Source organism: Accipiter gentilis, chromosome 12, assembly GCF_929443795.1.
Source record: "Accipiter gentilis chromosome 12, bAccGen1.1, whole genome shotgun sequence".
NCBI classification, from domain to species: Eukaryota; Metazoa; Chordata; class Aves; order Accipitriformes; family Accipitridae; genus Astur; species Astur gentilis.
In genome coordinates this window covers 35,943,616-35,966,394 of record NC_064891.1, presented here as the reverse complement: position 1 = coordinate 35,966,394, position 22,779 = coordinate 35,943,616, and the positions used below count along the sequence as shown (strand labels likewise).

General features: G+C 38.3%; 1 protein-coding gene across 4 annotated transcripts in view; it reads right to left on the bottom strand.

Annotated features, from left to right (window-relative positions):
* Positions 1–22,779, bottom strand: part of MTHFD2L (methylenetetrahydrofolate dehydrogenase (NADP+ dependent) 2 like) — a 37,578-nt gene that overhangs the window by 7,179 nt on the left and 7,620 nt on the right. Inside the window, exons 2-8 of one of the 4 annotated variants that reach the window (XM_049814877.1) lie at positions 21,245–21,429; positions 19,798–19,920; positions 14,476–14,628; positions 13,598–13,705; positions 7,776–7,868; positions 1,265–1,390; positions 2–72 (exon numbers count right to left, since the gene is read on the bottom strand). In XM_049814877.1, coding sequence (XP_049670834.1) covers positions 50–72; positions 1,265–1,390; positions 7,776–7,868; positions 13,598–13,705; positions 14,476–14,628; positions 19,798–19,920; positions 21,245–21,429 — 811 coding nt within the window. In that variant the 3' untranslated portion in view covers positions 2–49. Of the gene's footprint in view, position 1; positions 73–1,264; positions 1,391–4,532; positions 4,668–7,775; positions 7,869–13,597; positions 13,706–14,475; positions 14,629–19,797; positions 19,921–21,244; positions 21,430–22,779 lie in introns of those variants that run through there. The other 3 variants (XM_049814878.1, XM_049814876.1, XM_049814879.1) reach the window with 3 other exon arrangements.

The following is a 22,779-nucleotide window of genomic DNA, read 5'->3' as shown; positions in this document are numbered from 1 at the left end:
CATTTAAAGAAAAACAAACAAAAAGGATACAATTTCATGTTTCTCAAAGTTATAGCTTTTTTCCTCCCATACCTGCTAAAGCAAACAAAAACCTGTGAAAATTCGCTGTACTTCAGTCCTGAAAACAGAAAATATAACCTTTTACTTGTGATAGTACAAGCAGAATAACAAAAAAAAAAAAAATTCAAGTTGTACTCTAAAACTATTTTTCTACTGGAGCTCTATTGTACACAGAAAGTTATATATTTCCAAATGCATGCCGAGACAATCTCTTAGCTACACTCGTGCAGGTAATTTCATTGACTTTAACAGACCGGTATCATGTATAATGAGTAAAAGAAGCAGGAACTAAGGGAGTGATGTAATTACAAATACATACAGCTGGCTAGAAACTTTTTGAATATAATTAAGCTTTGAGACATTATGCCAGCCAAGATGTTAATAACTGTGAAAAAAAAAACCTGTGGGCCTGTGGGTGATTTTCATACTTATCAAAATAAGGAACTGTTGAGAACCATTAATAATGTGGGTAAATGCTGTCTAAGCTTCCCACACTCAACTCTGCCAATAAGCTTTAATTTTCAACTGCAACAATCCTGCTATTCCAGTCTGAAGCTCCTCCAGAGCAGAGATATTTAATCAAGTTATATTGGAAACTTGCTCTGCAACACATTAAACATAAAAAGATCAATATGTAACACCAATTTTTACCTGTTAGGCTTGCCTGGACCAAGATTTTCAACAGCTTAAGATAAACCCACATTAAACCTTAGCTTAAAGGATACTGCTAAAGCAGACGTTAGCATTTTCACATACGAGTGTAGAGTGAGAGCCTAAAAGGAGCCTTGAGAAGCTGTGGTATAATAACATTCGCTATGAACAGTGGGACACCCTATACTTGTGAAAGAGCAGAAACTCTTTTTATGGATTACTCTTGAAACACTGCACAGATTCACAAAGGATTAAGGAAACCTGGAGGCAAGCACCTTCTGCCACCACACTGCTATAAGGGCTCATCTGCATCTCTTAAAGGTGGCTAGTATGTGTAATTAAAAGTAACGCTTCCTCTCCTAAATAACATACCATTTCTTAAGAGCAGATATACGAACATATAGTTTGTTTTCTTATTTAAATAAATTAGAAAAAAATCCTGCAACTGTCGTCTCATTTGAGACACTGGCTATTCCAAGTATTTATCATGAATAAATCCCACAAACTTCAATACATTTATCCAACAGGTACATATCAAGAGTGTTTCACTGACCTTCAAAGTCCACATCCCCAACTAATTTGGTCTTTCCTGTAAGAGGATCGTGGATATGGTTGATGCCTACATCAATCACAGCTGCACCTTCTTTGACCATATCAGTTGTAATCAACTTTGGGATACCTGGAATCATCAAGATATATTCGATTAACATGGCCAGGTAGTCTTAGAACATCAGTTTCAAATTATATCATGGGGTGTGCATGCACGTGTATGTATGCACAAAAAGGAGGATAATTCTTTCACTTCAATTTTTCTTGATACATCACACACAGAAAACAATTATTCCTCAGTTTCACACAGTTTGTAATTATGAGAAGAAAAGGTGACATTTGGTCATTTTGACTAAATGTTTCCAGCTAAACCTGTGGTCACAAACATAGTCAACATGATCTCAATGAAGGAAGTACTCGCTGGTTTGTGGCAGCAAGTCCTTTTCATGGCATTTCCGAAGAAAAGCTGGACGATAAAGATGCTCTGCAAGCCAAAAGAAACCATTGGTATTGTCAGAGATCTGCTGATCCAGAAGTGTCGTCAACTGCTGAAGCAAGCCGTGTGTGTTACCTCCACAGCATTTCCTTTAATCTTCATTTTTTTAATATCTGTATTGGATTTGTGTTACTCTTGACTTCTGAGTTCCTGTACACTTTACCTGTTAGCTGCATGCCATTTCAAGCAGTTACTTAAATAACAAACATGAACTACATGAAATACCACTGATATAAAAAAAAAAATAATGCTATCATGGTGAGAAAATCTCATCTATAGTGCCATCTTATTTTTGACCCCTGTCATGTATAAGCAACAGATAAACAACAAGAAAAAATAAAATGGCCAGCTCAGATTTATCCATAATAAACAGCATCAGCTCAATCTGTAGGAGAGAAGCAACTGCCTTCCAAGTAGAACTTTATCCAGCTGATCTTCTCCTAAGCGAGCAAGAAAAATGTACTGGAGGGAAAACCAGTTGGGTAATCATACCCATGTAAGAGGCTCCAGTGGTACTTTATGAAAATGAAAGTGTTTGCAGAAGGAGTACCAAAGGGCCAAGTGTTTGTTTATAATGTAAGTAATGCGATGGTAGAGAATGTTTATTATTTAGTAGTGGCACAGGGTGCAGATGACAGAAGGCTGGAAAGAACTTTAAACAGATTAGCTTAGATTTCAAGCACCACTGGAAAAAAGGAGCAAAGCACCAAAAACCATTCGTCATTTCAACGGAGGAAGGAAAGACACTGCATTCACATACAAATAATTACCCTTCACAAAGGCAAGACAGTAAACAACTGGTTAGGCAGTAGTTTTTCAAAAAAAAGAATTTGGGATTAGATGAACTTAACACAGACAGACACAATCATGCTACTGCAAGACACACGTAGAAGCCCTAATCTCTTCAACATATGACAGCAGCTGGGATACCATATGCTCCCTGTGAGTACCAGACTTCTCTTATCTGTCTCTTCATGTCTCTATAAAACACCAAGAACAATGGGAATTACGAGGAAACTTTGCAAAAAATTAACCTTTTAGTTCTCATGACAGCCTTCAAGGCTATTAAAAAGTTTTGGCACAAGAAGAACAACTACACTTTTTTCCACGTCCATGATCACTGTGACACAAAATAATAGACTTAAGTTTGTTTCCCTTGCTGCACTCTCCAGAACTTTTTAACCACAAGAACAGAAGAACATTGAAGCAAGAAGTCTGAGGAGAGAACAAGGAGGTCTCTATCACTGGAGATCTGAAAAAGCAGATTGAACTAGTATGTACAAAATACCACTGTTGGTACACTGGTGTGGACTAGATGGGCCTTCAAAAGACCATTCTCGACCTATTTTTCCACCATTTCCACACAGACATAGCAAAGGGGAACCGGGAAGATCTCCTACATTCAAATGTTACCGATGCACAGAAAACACTGCTCTGTCTCTAGTACTCCTTAGATAATGAAGCCATTGACATTTGGCAAACACATTTAACAAAATCTGTTCAAGGGAGGAGGATGGCAGCCTGAGACTGAATCTGGGAGAGATGAGGCTTTTCTATGTTAGTTTCTACTTCTACTACAGAAAAGAGGAAAAAACCCAAACAAACAAAAAACAAACCAAAAGTTGTGCAATGGGATTGGTTTCGGTTCAAGAAACACACTTGACTAATAAGCAATTTTAACTGTGTTACTAGTAACCCCAGTGCACGACACTGACCTTTCACAGGGAAGATTCTACAAAACACCACGGCCTGTTACTTATAGAAAACTGGGAGAACTCCCTGCCTGACCAAAGAGGGCCTGGCTTCAGCACTACACACCTTCATCATCTCTCCGTGGACTACATCTGTGTAGAGTCTGGGGGTACGATCTCTCTGCCATTAAGAAACTCCAGCTAAAACACAGTGCTGAAACAAGCCGCCTCAGCTTTTTCACATGCACCCCATTTCTTCAGCACATGTAAATGTAAAGCACCTTGATATTCATCACGAAGGTGTTCAAGAGTCAGGACCCAGAAAACCTAAAAGGTCACTTCAAGTTCCAGATAAAGAGCTGAGTCAATGGCTATATGTTTCCAGTCATCACAGCTGAGCTACCTATATACATAGCAAGACACACCAAAACAGCTATTTAGATATTTAAACCACTTAAGTACAAAAAAGACAACTAAATTATACAGAAAATGTGACCTGAGTCCTACTGAAGGGGGTGGCAAAACAGCATTTTCTAAGGCAGTGGTCCCAGACAGTAAAAGTCTTCCACTTTGTAAAGATCACTGCTGCATGGGATTTCAAATTGCAGGTACCACCACACATTTACTTTGAGGAGATCAATCTCATCTTGCTTCCCCATTGTGCTAAAGCTAGAAGTAAGACTCCTATGGCATGCCAACAGTTCCACTTAATGCACAGAAAAAACCTCCCTTCCAAGAACAGTTGTTCAGTAGGATCCCTCTTTGCAGAAAGCAATTTTAATTACAGGAAAGGCTATCTTAGAACAAATATGCTAGCACTGTTTTGCAAACAGCAGCATCATGTGTGATTGGACATCTGAAAGTTTACGCCTGGACAGTCACAACAAATGAAGTGTGTTCTGGAATGTTAAGGCAAAGCAGTATCTGAGACCAAACTCACTGTATGCTATTGGAGAGCTAAGAGTATCAAGTCCTTATGCACCATCTGCATTAGCCTATCATACCTTAATTGCAGCGGTGAACATCTTTTCTCTGTATTCGCTTTAAATGACCTAAATTTCTCTCCTACCATGCAACCGCCAACTTTAAAATTACAATTCACCTTGCTTCTTGAGCATTTCCGTCAGTTCCATGTTCTCTGAAGAATGCTCATCCTAGTAATAGAGTATCTCCAAAGGGGGAGTCTAAGCTCCCCTCTCCCCACCAAAGCAGCTTTCTCTCTGGTGGAAAGAAGAAATAACAAGAAAAAAAACCAAATACATATGGTTTGAGACTGTAGTTTTATTGGAGGCAAGCACTGGCATACAAGGGCTTTGGCTTCATTTAAAGTGCTGGATCACAGCCACTTAGTCATTTAGATACAGGCAATACAAGAACCTTCTTGGCTCTCCATTTCTCACTCCCCCATAGAACACAAGCTTGAAACTCTGCTTCTAATGTTGAGCAAGCCAAGACCTCAAATTCTTTCCTATGCCATTTGATAACATCTGGCTGCATCTACTTCATCACACTCTTACGCAATGAATTGCAAGCTGGCTGGTAATTGGATAATGCCACAGCCTTATGGGGGTAAATGATCTATGTGTGATAGGGATGGAAGCATATTAACGGAAGCTGCACAGTTACACCCTTTGTAAAATGGTTTGATAATATGCCAAATAGTTAATAGCAACAAATGAACTAACCCCCAAACCAAATGAGCAGATCTATTTACTTAAAGCTACTTTACATACCAAGTAGGAAGAGATAAGCATTAGAGCAGCTATTCCTAAAATGCACTGACTGAAGAATGTGGGAAAACCTTTCATTGGTAGTTTTTGTAGAAAATGCAATTCCTATACACGAGGACCACAGATCACATCCCGAGGGACGGCACAAATAAATAGTCCCAGAAGAATTTCATCTGGCATTTGGCACCCCTGTTCCTTCTCCTCTTTACCCCTTTTTCAAACCTACCAGACAGATGAGTCTTCTCTCTCAAGGCAGACTGGAAAGCCAAGGCAGCAGAAGCAGCAGGTTGGCTAGTTAAAGACTGCCTACTGCCTCCATCATCACCCTGGAAGTACTGCCATGGCTATACAAGCACCATAAGTAAAGCTGCACTTATTCTTCTACTATGGGTCTGGGCCAATGGCAAACAGAACAGACTCCATGGGATGTCTGTACAGGCAGAGATAGCTGGCAAAGATAGGAAAGGCTGCGGTGGCATGAGAAGCGCTGGGCATGCTTAGGAGGAAACATTATGCTTCAGATAGAAATGCAAAAGCTGTCTGCTACTGAAAGAGTTTAGGAAGCTCCACCTGGAAGCAGAGAGACAGATTTTAGGGAGGGGTAGGCTGGACAAGAGAGTGTTGTTGGAACTTATGATGCAAGGAGTTGGGAGGGAAATGGAGAGAAAGAATTAACAGCACGGGTAGTCGCAGTCAAAGTAAGCAGGAAAACTGGGGTCCCAAAGCTGGGGGTGAATGAGAGACAACATATGAAGATGGGTATTCTCAAACTCAAGACCAAAACCAGAAGCACCTGAAGCGTTACAAAAGCCATAAATGCAAGTGAACAGAAAACTCCTCAGAGACTCCTCTACCACATCAGAATGAACAGACTCACTGCAACAAGTCACCAAACTGGGAGCCAGAATACAGATGGCTTTTCTGAAAGTATTACAAGGGAAGAGGAGAACAAGAATAGGAATCTTGCTCTTACATGCAGACACACATGAAAAGCTCTTTTCTATTTGCACATCTTGCACAGTGGCCTATGGCAGCAGCTGTTTCTACCTGGCAGGGTAGAAGTTACCTTTTTTGCAACACTCACTGAACAGGTCACGCATTTCCACAGAACACGTGATCCCAACGGTACAATGTGTGCAGATTTCAAGTAACAAGAGGAACCTTGGAGGGATTCCACCTTTCTAAAGTGTAATCTTCCCCAAAGCATCCACTGGGGCAGGGCTGCATACTGTTTGCACAATCTCGCCCTAGGTTTTTTCATCATTCCAAGTATATGTCATGTTGTGTAATAGATGCTGTATCATGCTCCTGTTACAAATGACATGAGGAAAGTGATGTGAAGAACAAACAGCTGAATTGCTACTCAACCATTTAACTACAAGCATAACTGATGACAAACTATGTTCAGCATAAAAATCAGAAGCGATGATTAAATTGGAAGCAGTGAATTTGGATGAAAAGTTACTAGTTTATTTCCAGTTAGCACAGACATTATTATCTTTCATTCACAGTGTGTGAATTCTGGTCAGGCCCACAGTTGAGTAATCACATGTGAGACAACTGAGCTGGTTCTTGTTCCTGACCTGGCATGAGAAAGAGATAGTGCAGTTAAGCCCTGAAGCAAAGGACATCTCACTTAAACAGGAAGTGTTGAGCTTTAGACAGGTACTTATCTGTCTTCATCTAGAAAATAAGCAAGCAAGACTTTGGTCTTGAGGATGATGAAGAGGGAGGAAGGGAGCAGAAAAGAGGAAATCCTCTTGTAGTCCTCCAAAATGGTACGAGAGAAGGAGGATATCCTGAGCTATGAAGGGGCAGAGAACTACACCAAGGTTTTTAGTAAGTTGCATTATTTGATATTGTTTTTCAAATTAATTTCTATTTCTATTTATAGTACCCGTAAACAAAAAACAGACTTGCTCAGAAGCAGAGTTCTGCTTGTTGCTTTTTCTAGACTAGTCAAACTGCAAGTATGTCACTCTACATTGCTTTAAGAATATAGACATGATCTTTCAGACCCCTTCCTCTAGGCAATTACCATTCTCTTCCTCTTCACATGATAATTGTAAAAGAAAAAAAAAAACACAACAAAACTTCAGCCATTAATAACATTTGTTACCAAAACTACCAGTTAATTTGGCAAGGTTGCCCTTAACTCTAACAGCAAGGGAATGATACCATTGTTTTATGAATGCAGCCTCCAGCTGATTTAGAGAAACCCTCCTGTCAAAATTTAAATGACTCACAATTTTTGCACTGCACAGAGAATGTTTTAATTTACATAATTATACCTGTATAAACTATGCACTGACTAGTTCCCAATCTCAAGTTCACTCTAATGTCTCCCTAAGGGAAAGGTGTCACATGTGACGAGAAACAGTTTATGAGTCTGCAAATGTGAAGGGCAAGAACAAAGAGCCAAATCACTTGCTCTTCTTAAAACAAGAAATCCTACTAACTGCAACACCCTCAGCAAGCATGAGCACCAATTATTTAGCGAAACATGAAATAGCTAGCAGTACCACCAACAAAGACACCAAAGTCTACTTTTTAGGTTTTAAATGTTGTGATTGTAATATTAACAACAACTAGTATTACCTGCAGCTACTATTACAATGTCAGCGAGTTGTGTATGGATCTTGAGCTGCTCTTTCGGTGTGTATCTGTGAGTAATGGTCACAGTAGCATCACCTGAAATGTAAGAGATTATCAATTAATTGTCACATATAAAATGCCTGTATAGCATTTACTTTCAGGTGCAAATGACTTTGGTACATTAACAACAGTACAGATGATCACCAGACTTGTCTTGGGATGCATCATTTATTTCAGCATAGGCAGAACACTCACAACACTTGCTGTTCACACATATAAAAAACATTTATTCTTAAAAATTCTCACAGGATGATTTCATTTATACACTGTGGACTAACTTATTCCTTCATCAGCTTCATTATGTTGAGTGGAATTACACAGAGCAAACCCAGCATGGAATCCAGCATCTACCTTATTAAGCACAGTTTGTATAGTGTGCCATAAGACTCAGTTGTTTGTCACAAACTAGAGCTTCGAGTACAAGATCACCACGTTTGGATCTCTGTCCTCAACCACGTTTGTCATTCATCTGTCCTGAAGGTCTCTAGATGCTTCCTTTGACGTTTTGTGTAACAGGAAGGAAGACCAGAGTCTTCCCTGTACCTGTGACATAACTTTGTAACAGCATTTCCCTCGAGTCAAAGTTTAGTCTTTGGCCCATGTTTCTGACAGATTTTGAGTGCTCAAGGAATAATTGGTAATTCAAGTTCAGTGAAGTGGCACTATTTCTTACTGATATTCCCTCTCTCTAGAATTAACACTGCTGATAATCCAGCCAACAACAGGAGATGATAACTTAGGCTCTTGTCTTTGTAGGGCCTGATTGCGCAGGAAACGAGACTAGTAGCTACAACTACAAGGACACTCCCAGGCCAAGGGTCTTAGCTTAGAAACCCTGCAGACCAATAATTGCGTGCAAGGGTCAGACAGCAAAATCCCTCTTTTGACTGGAACGCTACAACATTTCAAAGAGAAGCATTCTTGAACATACATGTGGAACACAATCAACAGCAGCATTAATATTTATAAAATTCTGATTGGATGGATCTGTGAAGGCTTAGCACCATACCATTTAAGGAATCAATACATCCATTGCATATATTTTTCCACAAACTCAAAGCATTCTAAGTCATCGCTTTTACGTAGCTCAAATGCAGTGACAGGAATGGAAAAGACTGGACAAAGAGGTGCTCAGATTTTTGCAGGTGTCTTGCCATCTCTTCTATCTCCTGATAAAACAAAAACAGCTGAACCCTTACTTCACACCAGAGTAGGAAGTGTTTGAAGTTATCACAAATACAAGCACATACTCTTTTGGGTAAACTCAAAAGATCTGGGGCCTGCTCCTGCATGTATCCACATTTCTTGGCAAGAAGGTACAAATAAACCCTCCTAGTAAGATGTGAAAAACCTTCTGCTGTTTGATGGAGATACCGAGGAGAGACCACTACACACAGAACAAACTGTCATGGGGATAGGGACTGAAGTCTCATACTGCATCCAACAGCAAGCGACGTGACCCCTCAAGGACTGCCCAAGAAAACAGCAAAGGTAACGGCTATCTGAGGAGACTCCTCCCAACACTCTCCCTGTCAACTATTCGTACTGCACAGTGTTCAGGTGTTACAATCCCCCATCTCCATCTTCCGCTCATCACAGACTCCCAAGCCACATTATTAACCATTAAACTAAAAGTTTTTGCCATCTCAGACATTACCACCACATCTGCTTCCTCTGGAATGTGTCTGACTGATCTAATCTGTGTCTCTCATCTCATTAACTCTTCCTCAAGCATCTCATCTTCAGGCTGTCTGTGCTCTCACTTCTCTGCTCCTTTCCCTCATCTTTGATCCCTCTTCTCCTTCAATCTCTATAGCATGTATCATCTCCTCAAAGAGAAGGAGATTAAGACATTTTGAGATAATGAGAACAGAAAAGTACAGATGTGCATAAGCAATTCCAAAAGGGGAATTGCCAGAAGTTAAAGTCTCTCACCAACTTTCTGTAACTTCCTGTGCACTTAATTGCATCAAGAGCTTAGACAGGTAATTGTCTTAAAAACATCCCCGCAGTAACCCTTCTTGTGATAGACACATCCTGGCCAGTACATAAAGCCTGCATGTCAAAATTCCTACAGCTTTCTTCCTTGAATACCTTTGGGATAATGAAATAACAACTCATACAGACAAAACAATTGGAACAGGACCGAAGTATTACTCATTGATACTCCTCATTTTGCCACTCTAAAGCAGCACGTCTCCAGCTGCTGATCCATTTGTACATAGGCCACACATATACTCTTTTGAGTGAGCAGCATACAGGCAGTGTAGATGGTTAGAGATTTCCTTCTTTGGAAGCCTCATTCTCAAAACATATTAACAGCAAATCACTTTTCTCCCTGCAGAAGAACCATGCCTATTCTTTGATGTGACACACTTTCCTCTTCTTGGGTAATGCTCTATCAATCACACTAAAACTTAGGGATTCTCTGAAGGGTCACCCTCCACACATGAAAGGCAAATAGACTTATCACAGGATTCTGGAAAGACAGGCTTGAATAAAATAGAGGAGTCTTCTGATACCTATTTTAAGCAAAAGAAAAAGCATGTCTTGCCCAAAACCACAATAATAACTTCAAAAAATATATACATAATGAGATTCTTTTGGCTTCTTAACCTGTACTCCGCAGAGAGGCTGAGAAAAACCAATGGATAAAATCGAAAGTTACAAATTTTCACACCTTGTGAGAAATAAAATCAGTGCTATTTTCCCATCAGGATTTTAGTGAGGAACATGTCTGTAGTCAGCTCCTAAAACCATGTAATTTCTTTTACTACCAAAAAGGAAAGAAGAAAGAAGGGAAGGCAAAAAAAAAAGGAAAAAAGCAAAAAAAAGCACCCCTTCAGAATAGCAATCCAGAAGCTTACAGACACCTCAGAAAGGGTAGGTTTTCCACTTATTTGTGATCATGCCAAAACAGAAAATAAACAACTATTTTTACACTGCTACTTATGCTGAAAGAGGAGTAATATATACTTAGCAATTAAGATTTTAAGATTCTGCATGATACTGCTGAGTCAATTCACTAGCTTATAAAGTAGAGATAGTCTCTTGACCTGCCTACACAAAACACAACCTGTTTTTGTAAGGGTTCAGATAGTTTTCCTATCTGATCAGATATTGCCACCTGCAGGACATTACAATTTCTACATACAAAACATTACAGATTAAAACATACCCCAGCTTTTCAGTTTTGTTCATAATCTGTAAAAAAAACCCTAAAACCTGTAACAAAACCAAAGAAAAATAATAGTATCACACACACACTTTGCATCAATTCTCAATAAAAATTATTTAATCAAATCAGCCCAATTGCTAATAAAACCCTATCCTGACTGATACAACATGAGAAAGTTCTTTTTCAGGACTTAACTCTAAGTCTTGTCTGGTCCCCATCCTCCTGAGTGAAAAAAAAACATAGAAGAATTAAAAAAGCTTCCAATTAATTTGTATTAACAGGTTAAAACTGTTCTAAACATGTACTTAAGAAGAAAGCCTGCCTTTGTTTGGAAAAAAAAAATCAAATTAGCAACTCCGCTTGTGAGCGATTTTCAACTCCAAAACACACCTCACCTAGAAACTTAACACGCTTGCTAAAGCTACCTCATCTTGTATCCTGACAGATGTCTCTGATCCTAAGGCACAAATTTTGCCCTGCTATTAGCTGCTAAGAAAACAGGTGGAAGGGATTATTCCATTCAAGCTATTATATTATATTTACATTTCCAATCTTTCTTTAGCTCCACTTCCTTGATCTCATTATACTTTAGCTCTACGCATTCTCTTTCACTGTCTATCTCATCTCAACTGCCTTCAGTTTCTTCTCTGTCACGATACATCCAGAAATTCTGACAGCCATTGAGGTAAAGCTGAAACCACTGCCTAGCCCACCTTCCCTTCCACATGCCAACCAGGCTGGCCTCTTTTTGCTCAGAGCAGAAGCAGAGAAGAAAGCTAACTGCAGAGACCAACCACATCTTTAAGGACAGCCCAATCTGTGAGTCAAGAATGAAAACTATACTAGACTACCCCAACTACAAAAGTCTTTATCACCATGTACATGACAAATACATACTTAATGTTAATTTATTGTGAAAGAAGTACAAGTGTTCTTTTGTTTTCTCATTGCCAGCTGCTTTATACTGTATATTACCACTTGGCAGGCTAGAAACAAGAATTACCTTAAAAATAAATCCATTTCTTTGGAAGAAGCAAAGACACCTTCAATGAGTTAACTTTGTACATCTACGTTTCAGTGTCACTGTCAGTAAGGGAATATCCGCACGTTTTTCTGTCCCTACATAGAATACTTGACATACATATCATCAACGGCAATGCCAGTAAATAGGGCTGCCAGGGAAGTAATGTGTAATATGGAATCAGAACACAGGCAGATGACCGTGAAGCACAACAAACTTCGTTCGTAGGCCAACAAACTCATGGACTAGCCCACCAAAACAAGTCATACTACCAGGCAGTCAAATAAGAACTATGAACCCAGGATGCAAGTGAACAAAACTGAGCCATGGATCCACCTAACTCAAAAGCTGAAAGCTACAAAACAGTATTTAGTTACAGCTAAAAAAACATCCATGCAACTACTATGGGTTTTGTAACAAGCTGCTGAAAGAATCATGGGTCACCAAAGTCTCCTCATTTTCAACTGAGAAACATGCAAGTAGTATGCAACATAACTCTGTGTTGTATAAAGCCTATTTAAAACACCAAACTGTAGTGGCAGTAATATATATAACCCGATATTTGCAGCAAATGGCTAAAATGCTACTAATTTTCATGGGAATAGGGATGAGACCAGAACTATGCACTGATGGTAATTACAATTCAAACACTGAGAGAAGTTTCAAATAGCAACTTTCCCACAGAGGCTGAATGGAAAAACCAACTCTATGATTAGTAAGAAGCTTTAAGTGTTTTATTATATTAATAACAGATTTCACTCCACTCCTATTAAATATGCCTGGGATTAAACATTCATGTTTACCTCATTTGTGCACACCACCTTGGCAGTTTCTAACATCAAAATGAAGTTGCAAAAGGACAGTATTCTGTTTAAATTATATTTGTTTTTCTTTCTACAGTGCAATTATAGTAGCATATGCATGCTTCTGTAATTAGAATTACTTAAAAATATTTCCATTACAACCCCCAATTTCCAGGGGGATATAAACTGCACTGCAGAAAAATCCCCCAGGCCAACATGTAATATCATAGAGCTTACACTGAAAAGTTACTTTGTTGGTCATTTGGATATTTTCGTAATCACCACCTAACTAACATAGCACAACACAGGAATCATGTCATTTTAAAAAAATATATATGCATATATGTACATGTGTATATATTACGTGTGTTTGCATGCACATGTATGAAAAACTTGAAATTAACATTACATAAGGATGAGGATACAGCATATAGCTATATTACTTTGTATAAACATCACATGAACCTCTGCAGCTCTTTAAGGTCACACCATCAGGTATTATCCTCAACTTTCAGTGCTAACCGTGTTTAAGCAGAAGCTGTTTCAAATGGAGGACAAAATGGTGACATAACACCAGATAAAGTCAAGTCCAGAAAGTTTCCCCTGAGAATACATCAGGAAATATATTAGCAAATTTATTTCCTTGCTCTGGTTGCAAATATTGTACAAGACACAAAAGCTTTCTTTTTATCTGAATCCTCTAGTCAGCTTTATATTAATGATTTCACAAATGGAAACATTAAAACAACATTCATGGACTTACCTCCAGGCCTTTCATGTTCTCCATCAGTATGTAAAAGCATTGAAATAGGCATTCCAACATTCTTAGATCTTCCTGCTACAACAACATTTTTTCCAAATGTTTGTATTCCTTACAGAAAAAAAAAAGGAAAAAAACCCCACTATCAAAAAGAAATTGTATTCCACTGTTTTGATATACCTAAACCCTTCTTCTCAATCCCCAAGATGTAATTATTTGCTGTTGTGGACTGCTGACATCAACATGACTTGAAAATCCACAAGGCTGAACTTGAGGGATGAATCCACAAAACAACTTTCAGCTTTCACCTTAAGAGAATCAAAACTGGCAACTTATTCAGGTTACCTGAATCACCCTTTGGAGGGACTTAATTTCTTTTCTCTGACCACAAAGGGAAATGGAAGCTCTTATGTCTACCAATAAGAACATGTATAGTATACTTATAAAATGACAACTATTGAACACGTATGCATTCTTTTCCCCGTCTAATAATGAATGCAATGTTCCCCGTTTTGTTCTTGTTTCCTCCCCTTCCCCCACAAGAACTTATGCATTCAAATCTTCTATTTGATAAATAATCAGGAAGTCAGCAGTACCACAGAAAGTTCCTTGCAACATTATAAAATACGTAAAATAAGTTACCAAAGTGTTTCACTAAGTATTCTACATGGACTACTGTCTACACTTAATTAATAGTTATGCTGCTGGCAAAAGATCTCATCTATTTGGCACCTCCTTATTATTTAGATTAATCTTCTAAATGTTTGTTCTTCAATCAGCCCAATACATTTAGATAACCTGTGCCTTTTAACTCACACCTGACTTAATCTTTCGTTCGTCTTCAGAGATAAAAAGAGTTTCAAGACAGTTCAGTTTCTTACCTGTCCGTTTTATAATTTCCCACACGGCAGCAGCAGTGGCAGGTATTATAGAAGGCTGATCAAGACACAGGCGTCCAATATTCATAACATGAAATCCATCCACATCCTTTTCAGGTGCGATAGCGTTACAAACTGTTCGTTCATCTATGTGATCTAGAAAACACATTGCTTTCAAATTACAGTTCTTCCACTTGTCGGGTGTCATCAATACTATCCGAATAATTACACAGAGAAACACACAGGTTTGGTCTAGCTAGGGTAATTATTATTATTCATTATGAATAAACTACACTCCCCCTCTAAAGACAACAGTTACAATTTCACCTTTTAAAGTCATCTACTGAAAATTAAATGATTCATTCTGTGACACTGCTAATACAACAGATTCAGTCAAAATATGAGAGGCTGATACTCAGCTGAGAATGACGACTTAGTAACTATAAAAATAAACGTTTAAGCAAGACACTTCAGAGTCACATCTGCATTCTGGAAGCGTTAATTATCAAGTGGCTCAAAAAAAAAATCATAGGAGGAATGTTATTGTGCACGTTACCTGTCTCTCAGATCACAAAGGATATACGACCTAAGTTTTAAAGAAATGTACAGAAACCCTAAGCTGAAATAACTTTGCAGGTCTAGCTTTCATTTTCCATTTTACACCACCACAACTGGTTTTAGTAATTTGCTAATCATTAAGACCAAAACATAGCCTACTTCACTGGAAAACTGTGAGAACACATAAAATTGTTTAATATTGATGAGCTCAAAACACTAAGCATGTCTTAAATGAAGATACCTGCACATAATTTACTATTCTTATCTATTCATAATAAACATTTTTCATATGCACTATTGATATAGGATAGGTCTGCAACTGCTTAAAGTTTACACTGCATAAGCATTGGTACTGATTATGAAAAAAAATATGCGTTAGCCAGTCCTACCTCTGCACAGTTACAAACCCAAGTATAAAGCTTGCATACGTAAAGACACTCCAGAGGAACGGCTCTGCAAAACGTCCCCATACTGACCCTGAAAGCAAACTTTGTTTAATAAATGTATTTACCCAGTGGTACCTCAGTCACAATTTTAGAATCATAGAATAGTTTGGGTTAGAAGGGACCTTTAAAGGTCATCTAGTCCAACCGCCCTACAATGAGCAGGGACATTTTAATCTATTGCTTCATTGTTTAATAACGTCCCACACTGCTTCCAAGATTACTCTGCCAGCTCAGAACAATTATTTTTTTTCATCTTTTCTATAATGATACAATGTCCATTCTAGGCTAGATTTCTAAGAGAACTCTGCGATTGTGAGGCAAAATATCCCCATGTCCAATTTGGGGAGCGTAACAGGATGTTTAAAAAAGCCAAATAAAGGGAAATGAGTGTCAAATACAAAACTCAGACATTCCCAACAAAACTATTTTACAGACATATATAGGATGTTTGAATTCAGTAGTCAACTAGCTCTAGTTAGGTATTTTGTGATTTTGCATTTGAAGGAGCCAGCTAATTAAAAGATATCATGAATGTTATAAAACTTAAAAATTGGTAATCTCTTGTTAAAAGCTTTTCAATTAAATAAAACCCTAGAGTTAAAACGGACTGTTATAATTTACAATTTAATCTTCATTTTCTGATGGGAGGAAGTTTCCTTCTGAATCCTAATGAGAAATGTCTGTGGAAATTAACACATTAAGTACATTGATGAAAGAGTCTCTTATAAATCAAACTAGCCTAATCCAGAATAGAGGCAATCGTAATCTTGTTTTTATGTCAGCTTGGGGAATTAAAAAAAAAAACAATTAAGAAAGAAATTTGGAGTAACCTATTGAACAGTTTTTGCAAAAGAAAACTTGTTAACCTTAGGCAAGGTAGTTGCTCATCAAACAAAACCTTGGCAGCCATGCTTTTCCTTGCGCCTGGGATAGGACAAAACACTGCTCTAACAAACAGCTCCTCACTACTGTCTGTTTTTACGTGGATTCCCCCCCAAAACTGATTGGCAGAATTTCAGAAAAGGGCACATAGTACCGGGAATAAACGCAGCTGCATAGCTGGGGACAAGGAGGCTGACATGGGCCTGAGAAAAGAGGATGTGGACACCTTCCATTCTTCATCAGAGACACTGCTAAAATGCTATCTTGGGCAGGCCATGCCCAAACAAACAAAACCAATTCAGACTGTATAGACAGTTACTATGTTACTTAATGAGTAGATTTTATTTGCCTCAAGAAACATATTGCCCTGGTTTGTTTCCACTTGACCGCAGATAGCCTCATTTATTTCCAGAGGAACAAAATCATTTCTTAAGTATGTTACTTGTCACTCTCCTAGAACATGCTTAGCCTCTTCTCAACTGATATTCATACAAACTTACTTGCTGTCCTTCCAAGCTACTCTCCATGCCAAGCTCCCCTCTGCACTCACCCTTTCACTTGTTAACCAAACTTGCAAGACAACACCAGGCATCACTTGCCTAGCTACTCTGACATGCACACAGAGGAACTCTGATTTACACAATAAACAACATGTGCCTCTAATGTTTCAAAAGGGAAGACTGATGAAAATAAAAACATAGAACAAAAGGGATTTGAAAACATACCATACGGATCAAGAAATACAGACACAGAGCAAGGAGGAAGTGGTTCAGCAGCAGCAATGAGCTCCCTGGAAATAATTTTGAGAAGCTATACTGAGACACTGCTATGATTTTAACAGTCAGTTCCACCAAAGCAGGCCGCACTTAGGCTGGCACTTCTTTCACAACAGAGGGACATCATATTTGTATTCATTTGTCTTGTACTTCTTTGCTGCTCTACAACTAAGAAAATGTTGAGGTTTTCATATTCTATCTCAAATAAATATCTAACATTTCATAGCCATCTTCCAGACAATTTAAAAAAGATACAGGAAACTCTCCACAAAACCATCACCACATCATAAGTAATGCACTCAAAAGGTGCACAGAAAGGAAGTTTTCCTCGGGCAAAGATGACAATCCTCAAAGTTAAGTTGCTCCAGCTCACAAAACTGAAAGAGAACAAAGCTATTTTTTGCTTCTATTTTTATCCCAAGGTTGATCAAAAGCCACACCTGTGTGTGGTTTACTGAAAATAAAACCAAAATCCCACACAACAACCTCAACTCTGGAATAAGCAGCCTCCACTGATAAAGTTTTCACAACTTCTAGGCTTTGTCTCCTTCTATTACAATGCAAATCAGAAGAATATTGGAGAATGATCTAACTGAGTTTTCTGCCCTTCCGTTTCTGAAGTTCTTTTGGGAGAAAAATATAATACAGGAATCAGAGTTATATCTGACATGTATTATGGAAAGAACTTCCTGAACATTTTCAGTTAATGATAACTTGCATATTTAACCTTACTATGCAGATAATGCAATACTGTAAAAATTCTGCTATTGATTAAATTACTCTAAGGTTTTTATTACAGCAGGCAACAGCTAGGCCTCAAACTAGCCATTTTTATAGGTTAGAGGAAGGTTAATTAGTCTTCATGCAGTTACTGTGACAGACATACCGTAATTCTCGAGAGGGATCCTGAACCAATTACTTAAGGGCTTAAACATTTAAGTGTACTAGCATCAGACATTTGAATTGACAAAACCAGAATTATCTTCAGGGTTTTTTTTCTTTTCAAATGTTGAACAGGTTTACTAAGTTTCAAGACTCAAGACTGTTGTTGAACTATGTATGGATGAAGGTAGACAGCTCAAGAGAAGACTTAATGACTTGATATCCTCCTCATTAGAAAATGCATTTCTGCGAGCGGTACCTAACAATTTTACCAAGTACCCACACAAGTAAGACAAGTGACAAATGACACCTCCCATTGCTGGGAAACACAACAGTGGATTGGAAGTCCAATGGATGAGTTTGTTTCCCTTGCTACATGCTTCAGACAGAAAGATTTCCATCCCTAGGCTGTCAGCACTCCACCTTTTGCATGAGTTCTTACTACTGCAATGGAAATTTGTTCCATTACTGTTTCCTCTAATATCTTCTTAGTGGAAGAGATGTTTGTTCAAAGTAAACTGACCACATTCCATCAGCTCCCAGAGTTCCTTACTCGGTGTCCAAGAAAGCAGCCTTCTTACTTGTATTATACTTCCACCTTGTGGCCAATTTTTTTCAACAAGTAGCCGATTTCAGTCAGCTTTCATACAATATGAAGCACATAACTTCCTAATCTGGAACACCGATGTTTATTACAAATACAAACAAAACATGTCTTCCTGTGTAAACACTCAGAACCTGCCCCAATTTTTGATGATTTGTAGATATGAAAAAAAAAGGAACGAGAACTGTCTGAAAGTGGAGACCAAGACTAGGAACAAGATTGGAAATTAAGAGTTTACCTAGAAACAAAGCTTCAGCTTCACCATTGTCAGAGATACTTACAAAGAGTAACCCCTGGAGTCCCAGCTAGCGCTAGAAATTGTGCCTATACATGCCAAAAAGACAGCTCTAGCCCTTCAGAGCATACAGCATAAACGTATGATAAAAGGCAACACTTGGAAACACAGGAGACAGGGGAAACGCAAAATGCCAACCAATTTATTACAATGACTTTAGTAATTTAGGTGCCACTCCATTTGGAAGCATACAGTGGTTTAACTAAGTTGACTTATGTAGATTTAGATAAAACCTGCAAGTTTTACCACTGCCAAAATACCATTTTGCCAGGTACTGTGAAGTGATATTTTAGTGAGATTTTATTACAAATTAGGAAAGGGGAAATAAAAACCAAGAATAGAGTAGAAGCTTTTAGGACCTTCACACAAAGCTCACCTGGAACATTAGGGACAGCACAGAAAATACGAACAAATATTTAAGGCAAAACCTGGAATCACTGTGAGAAAGACAGTAGCATCATCTGCTAGATAGCATAACTTGGCATAATATAGGTGATGAAAATATGGCAAAGGCCTTGGAGTTCAAGACAAAATAGTGCAACATGTTAAAAAACAAACAAACAAAAAAAGAAAACCCAAGAGAAATAAGCTGGACAAAGTGTCTGGAAGGGAATTCCTTGAAATAGCATTCTGACTGAACTTTTAAAAAAGGCAGGGTTGACAATATAAAATGATTCTCACAATTTAATTTGCTTTTTTGTTTAAGATGAACTGCAGGCTTGTAAACAACAAAAAAATTAACATCTGAACTAATCCTTCATTATACATGTCCTCTTTCAAGAGCTTTTTATGTCACTCCAATACACTTGCAACCCACAAGTATCAAACTCTTTCCTCTGACATTGACTGTATGTGAGGAGCAAGACAAAAGATTTGACTTACCTGGGAGAGGTAGCTGAACTAATATACCACTAACTGTTGAATCCTTGTTGAGTTTTACTGTCATATCTAAGAGTTCTTCCTGAGAAACATCTTTAGGCCTCAGTATGACCTCACTAGAAATGCCTGAGAAAAAACAAAAACAGAAGACACATATTAGTATCTGGAAATTTATCTACAGACAGCTGAGTAATTTCATCTAAAAATCTGTCCGATGCTTAACAACTGCCTTAAATAACCATACAGGACTTGCTAACAATTCTGCTTTCACTGTCTGGTCTTTAATGCTGTATTTCTAGATGCCAAGTACAATCTCCCAATGAAACACACAGTAAAAAAAAAATAATAAAAAAAATCTATGGTTGGACACAGTACCTCCAAAATTAAACCACGTTTTAGAAATATTAAGAAAATAAAGTGTGTAACTTTTCTACAAATGTGCTCTTGAGAATTACAATTAAAACTGAACAGATAAAGCTACACTAGAATTACTGGCATTTTATCTGATAGCTTTTCTACTTCTGTGGGACAAAAGTTGTTATTAGAAAAGAAAAGTTTTCAAGTTACTTCACAAGATTGCAGTTTCACTGATAGCAACAACATTGAAGTTCCCTGTTTAGGCTATGATACTCTTTCACTTGGAGATGAGATGTTGTAGTGACTGGGCTTTACCCCAGGTAATCAGTCACTTAGCTTTTCTGTTCGATTTCATTACGTCTGAAATTTTGCCCTTCATATTTAGAGCTGAGAAGTCCTGGTTTTGCATTGGCTTGACTGGCTCTACTGTAGACCTGAAGCATCCAAAGGACAGACATTTCCATGAAATACAGCAGATGCACATGAAGATTGACATTATGAACAAAAAGGCTCTTCCCAGTATCTTCCTGTGAAACTGGTTACTTAATCACTGTTGCCATCAATTCCAGGGTAGTAGGTTTTGCTACCACAGTTGGAGGTGGGCTGAAAAACCCACATATAAAAGAAGGCATCTAACAGGTACTGAGGAGGCAAGCTCTTAAGCAAATATTTCACATTCAAAAATAATCAAAGTGTCTTGCAGAAACAACTAAAAACTCATATAATTTCTCTCTAATTACCTTTATTCACCAAGCATCTCAAAGCCAGTTAAGACATTTAACTGTCAAAAAACTTACCCAGTATTCTCCTTTAGTTTCCAGTTTCTATCAGTAAGGGTGCAAACTGTTTCCTAACAATAATTTAAGATACGGAACTGAACTTAGAGCTACCGTTCACGTGCTGTTAAAACTACTTTCTTCACATGTCAATGCAACTTCTTTTTTTTTAGGTTCACCAGAGAAGATGAGGAAGAAAACAGTGCAAAATTAATTTAAGATATAAAGGGAGTTCCTGCTCCCGCTTTTTTAAATTTTTTAAGTAACAGTATCATCTTGTGCTTACCAAAGGATCATTTATATTACATAACACATACCTACAGCTGCAGCTGCTTTTATCTTGTTTCTGACATAGATATGACTAGCTGGATTGTCTCCTACTAATATGACACTGAGATGAGGTCTCTTGTTTCCAAAGGATATCCACGATTCTACATCCCTTTGAACTTCTTTCAAAACTTGTTTAGCAAGCTTTGTCCCTGAGATAATGGTTGCTTCATCACTATAAAGACAAAAAGATATACAATATTTAGCTCTATTATTTGATAAACAAGACACTTTAAAGTGTGTGATCTACCATGTTAAATACTCGCAAATGCTTTGATTAGTTAATTTCCTAGTATTTCAAATATTACTTGAAAAACACTAATGCATTACAAATCCACCCAGGGAAAGAAGTGTTTCCCCACTCCCTTATTTGAAGAGCAGGAATGTGCCATCAGTGCATACGGAAGAGGAGCTCACCTGCCACACCCCACCTTCCCTACACACATAGCCAGCCAGGCTGAATGTATCAATGAACTCCTGCATTTGGGAACAGAACATGAGAACATTTTTATGCCCTTAAGTTTTTTTTTGTTTTAAGGAATTTTTACCCACATCCCTTCCCAAATTCCTTTCAAAAATCTATTTAACATGGGATTATTCAGACTATTCTTTTGTCCAACCCTAGATGATACTATTTCTCAGCTTTCTTAGGATTTAACTCACGTAAGCCAGTGGCAACTTACTCAGGAGCTTCTGTCATGCCCACCCCACTTCTGTCCTTTCAATCCCCTGTCCTTCCAGTAACTTCGCTCTGTCCCTCAACCAGCACTACAGCAGACAAACACCCTCCTTGGGTAAAGGGCCACAACCATTGCCCTACCCATGTAGAAAAGCAGAGAAAAACTGAGAAAGTCTTGTGGCTTGAACTTGTCCCAGAACTCCTCAGCCCCCCTTTTTCCCTCTACATTTCTGTGATCATCACCCCAGCCAAGGACACGGAACCCACACTCACCCCTCACCAACCTGCAACAAACAAGAAACCTCCAGCACATGTAACTTTCGGATACTAAAAGGTTAATTCCTTTTGTAGCAGATAATCAGCCTTTAAGTACTAACTTTATTGTGTGGTGGTGCTGCTGCTTAGAGGGGAGAAAGCAGGAAGAGAGAGAAAGCTGTAGAGCAAGAAACTGTACTACTGATCTGGTTTAAAACATGGTACTCTACAAGATTCAAACCCATAACCTTAAGCAGCCAAAAAAACTGAGTTGCATTTTACTCATTTCAGAAATTTGTGCAATTTCAATTGTTCTTAGTAAATCTTCATGATCAAAGAAGCTAATTGCACAAGGGTGTGAAAGAAGGAAGGTAGGCGAGGGAACAGCAGTGGCGACAATGACACCACGCAGGACAGGACGACCACAAGACCACCCAAAATCACAGACTATCTCTGGTCTTATATAAAGAAATCATCCAAACTTAACCTCTATATCTGACTGATAGATGAAGAAATCCAGTGTACATTTCAGGTCACTGAAGAACGGCTCTATGAGGACTCTGCTACATAGGGAAGTGCAAGATACCTGAA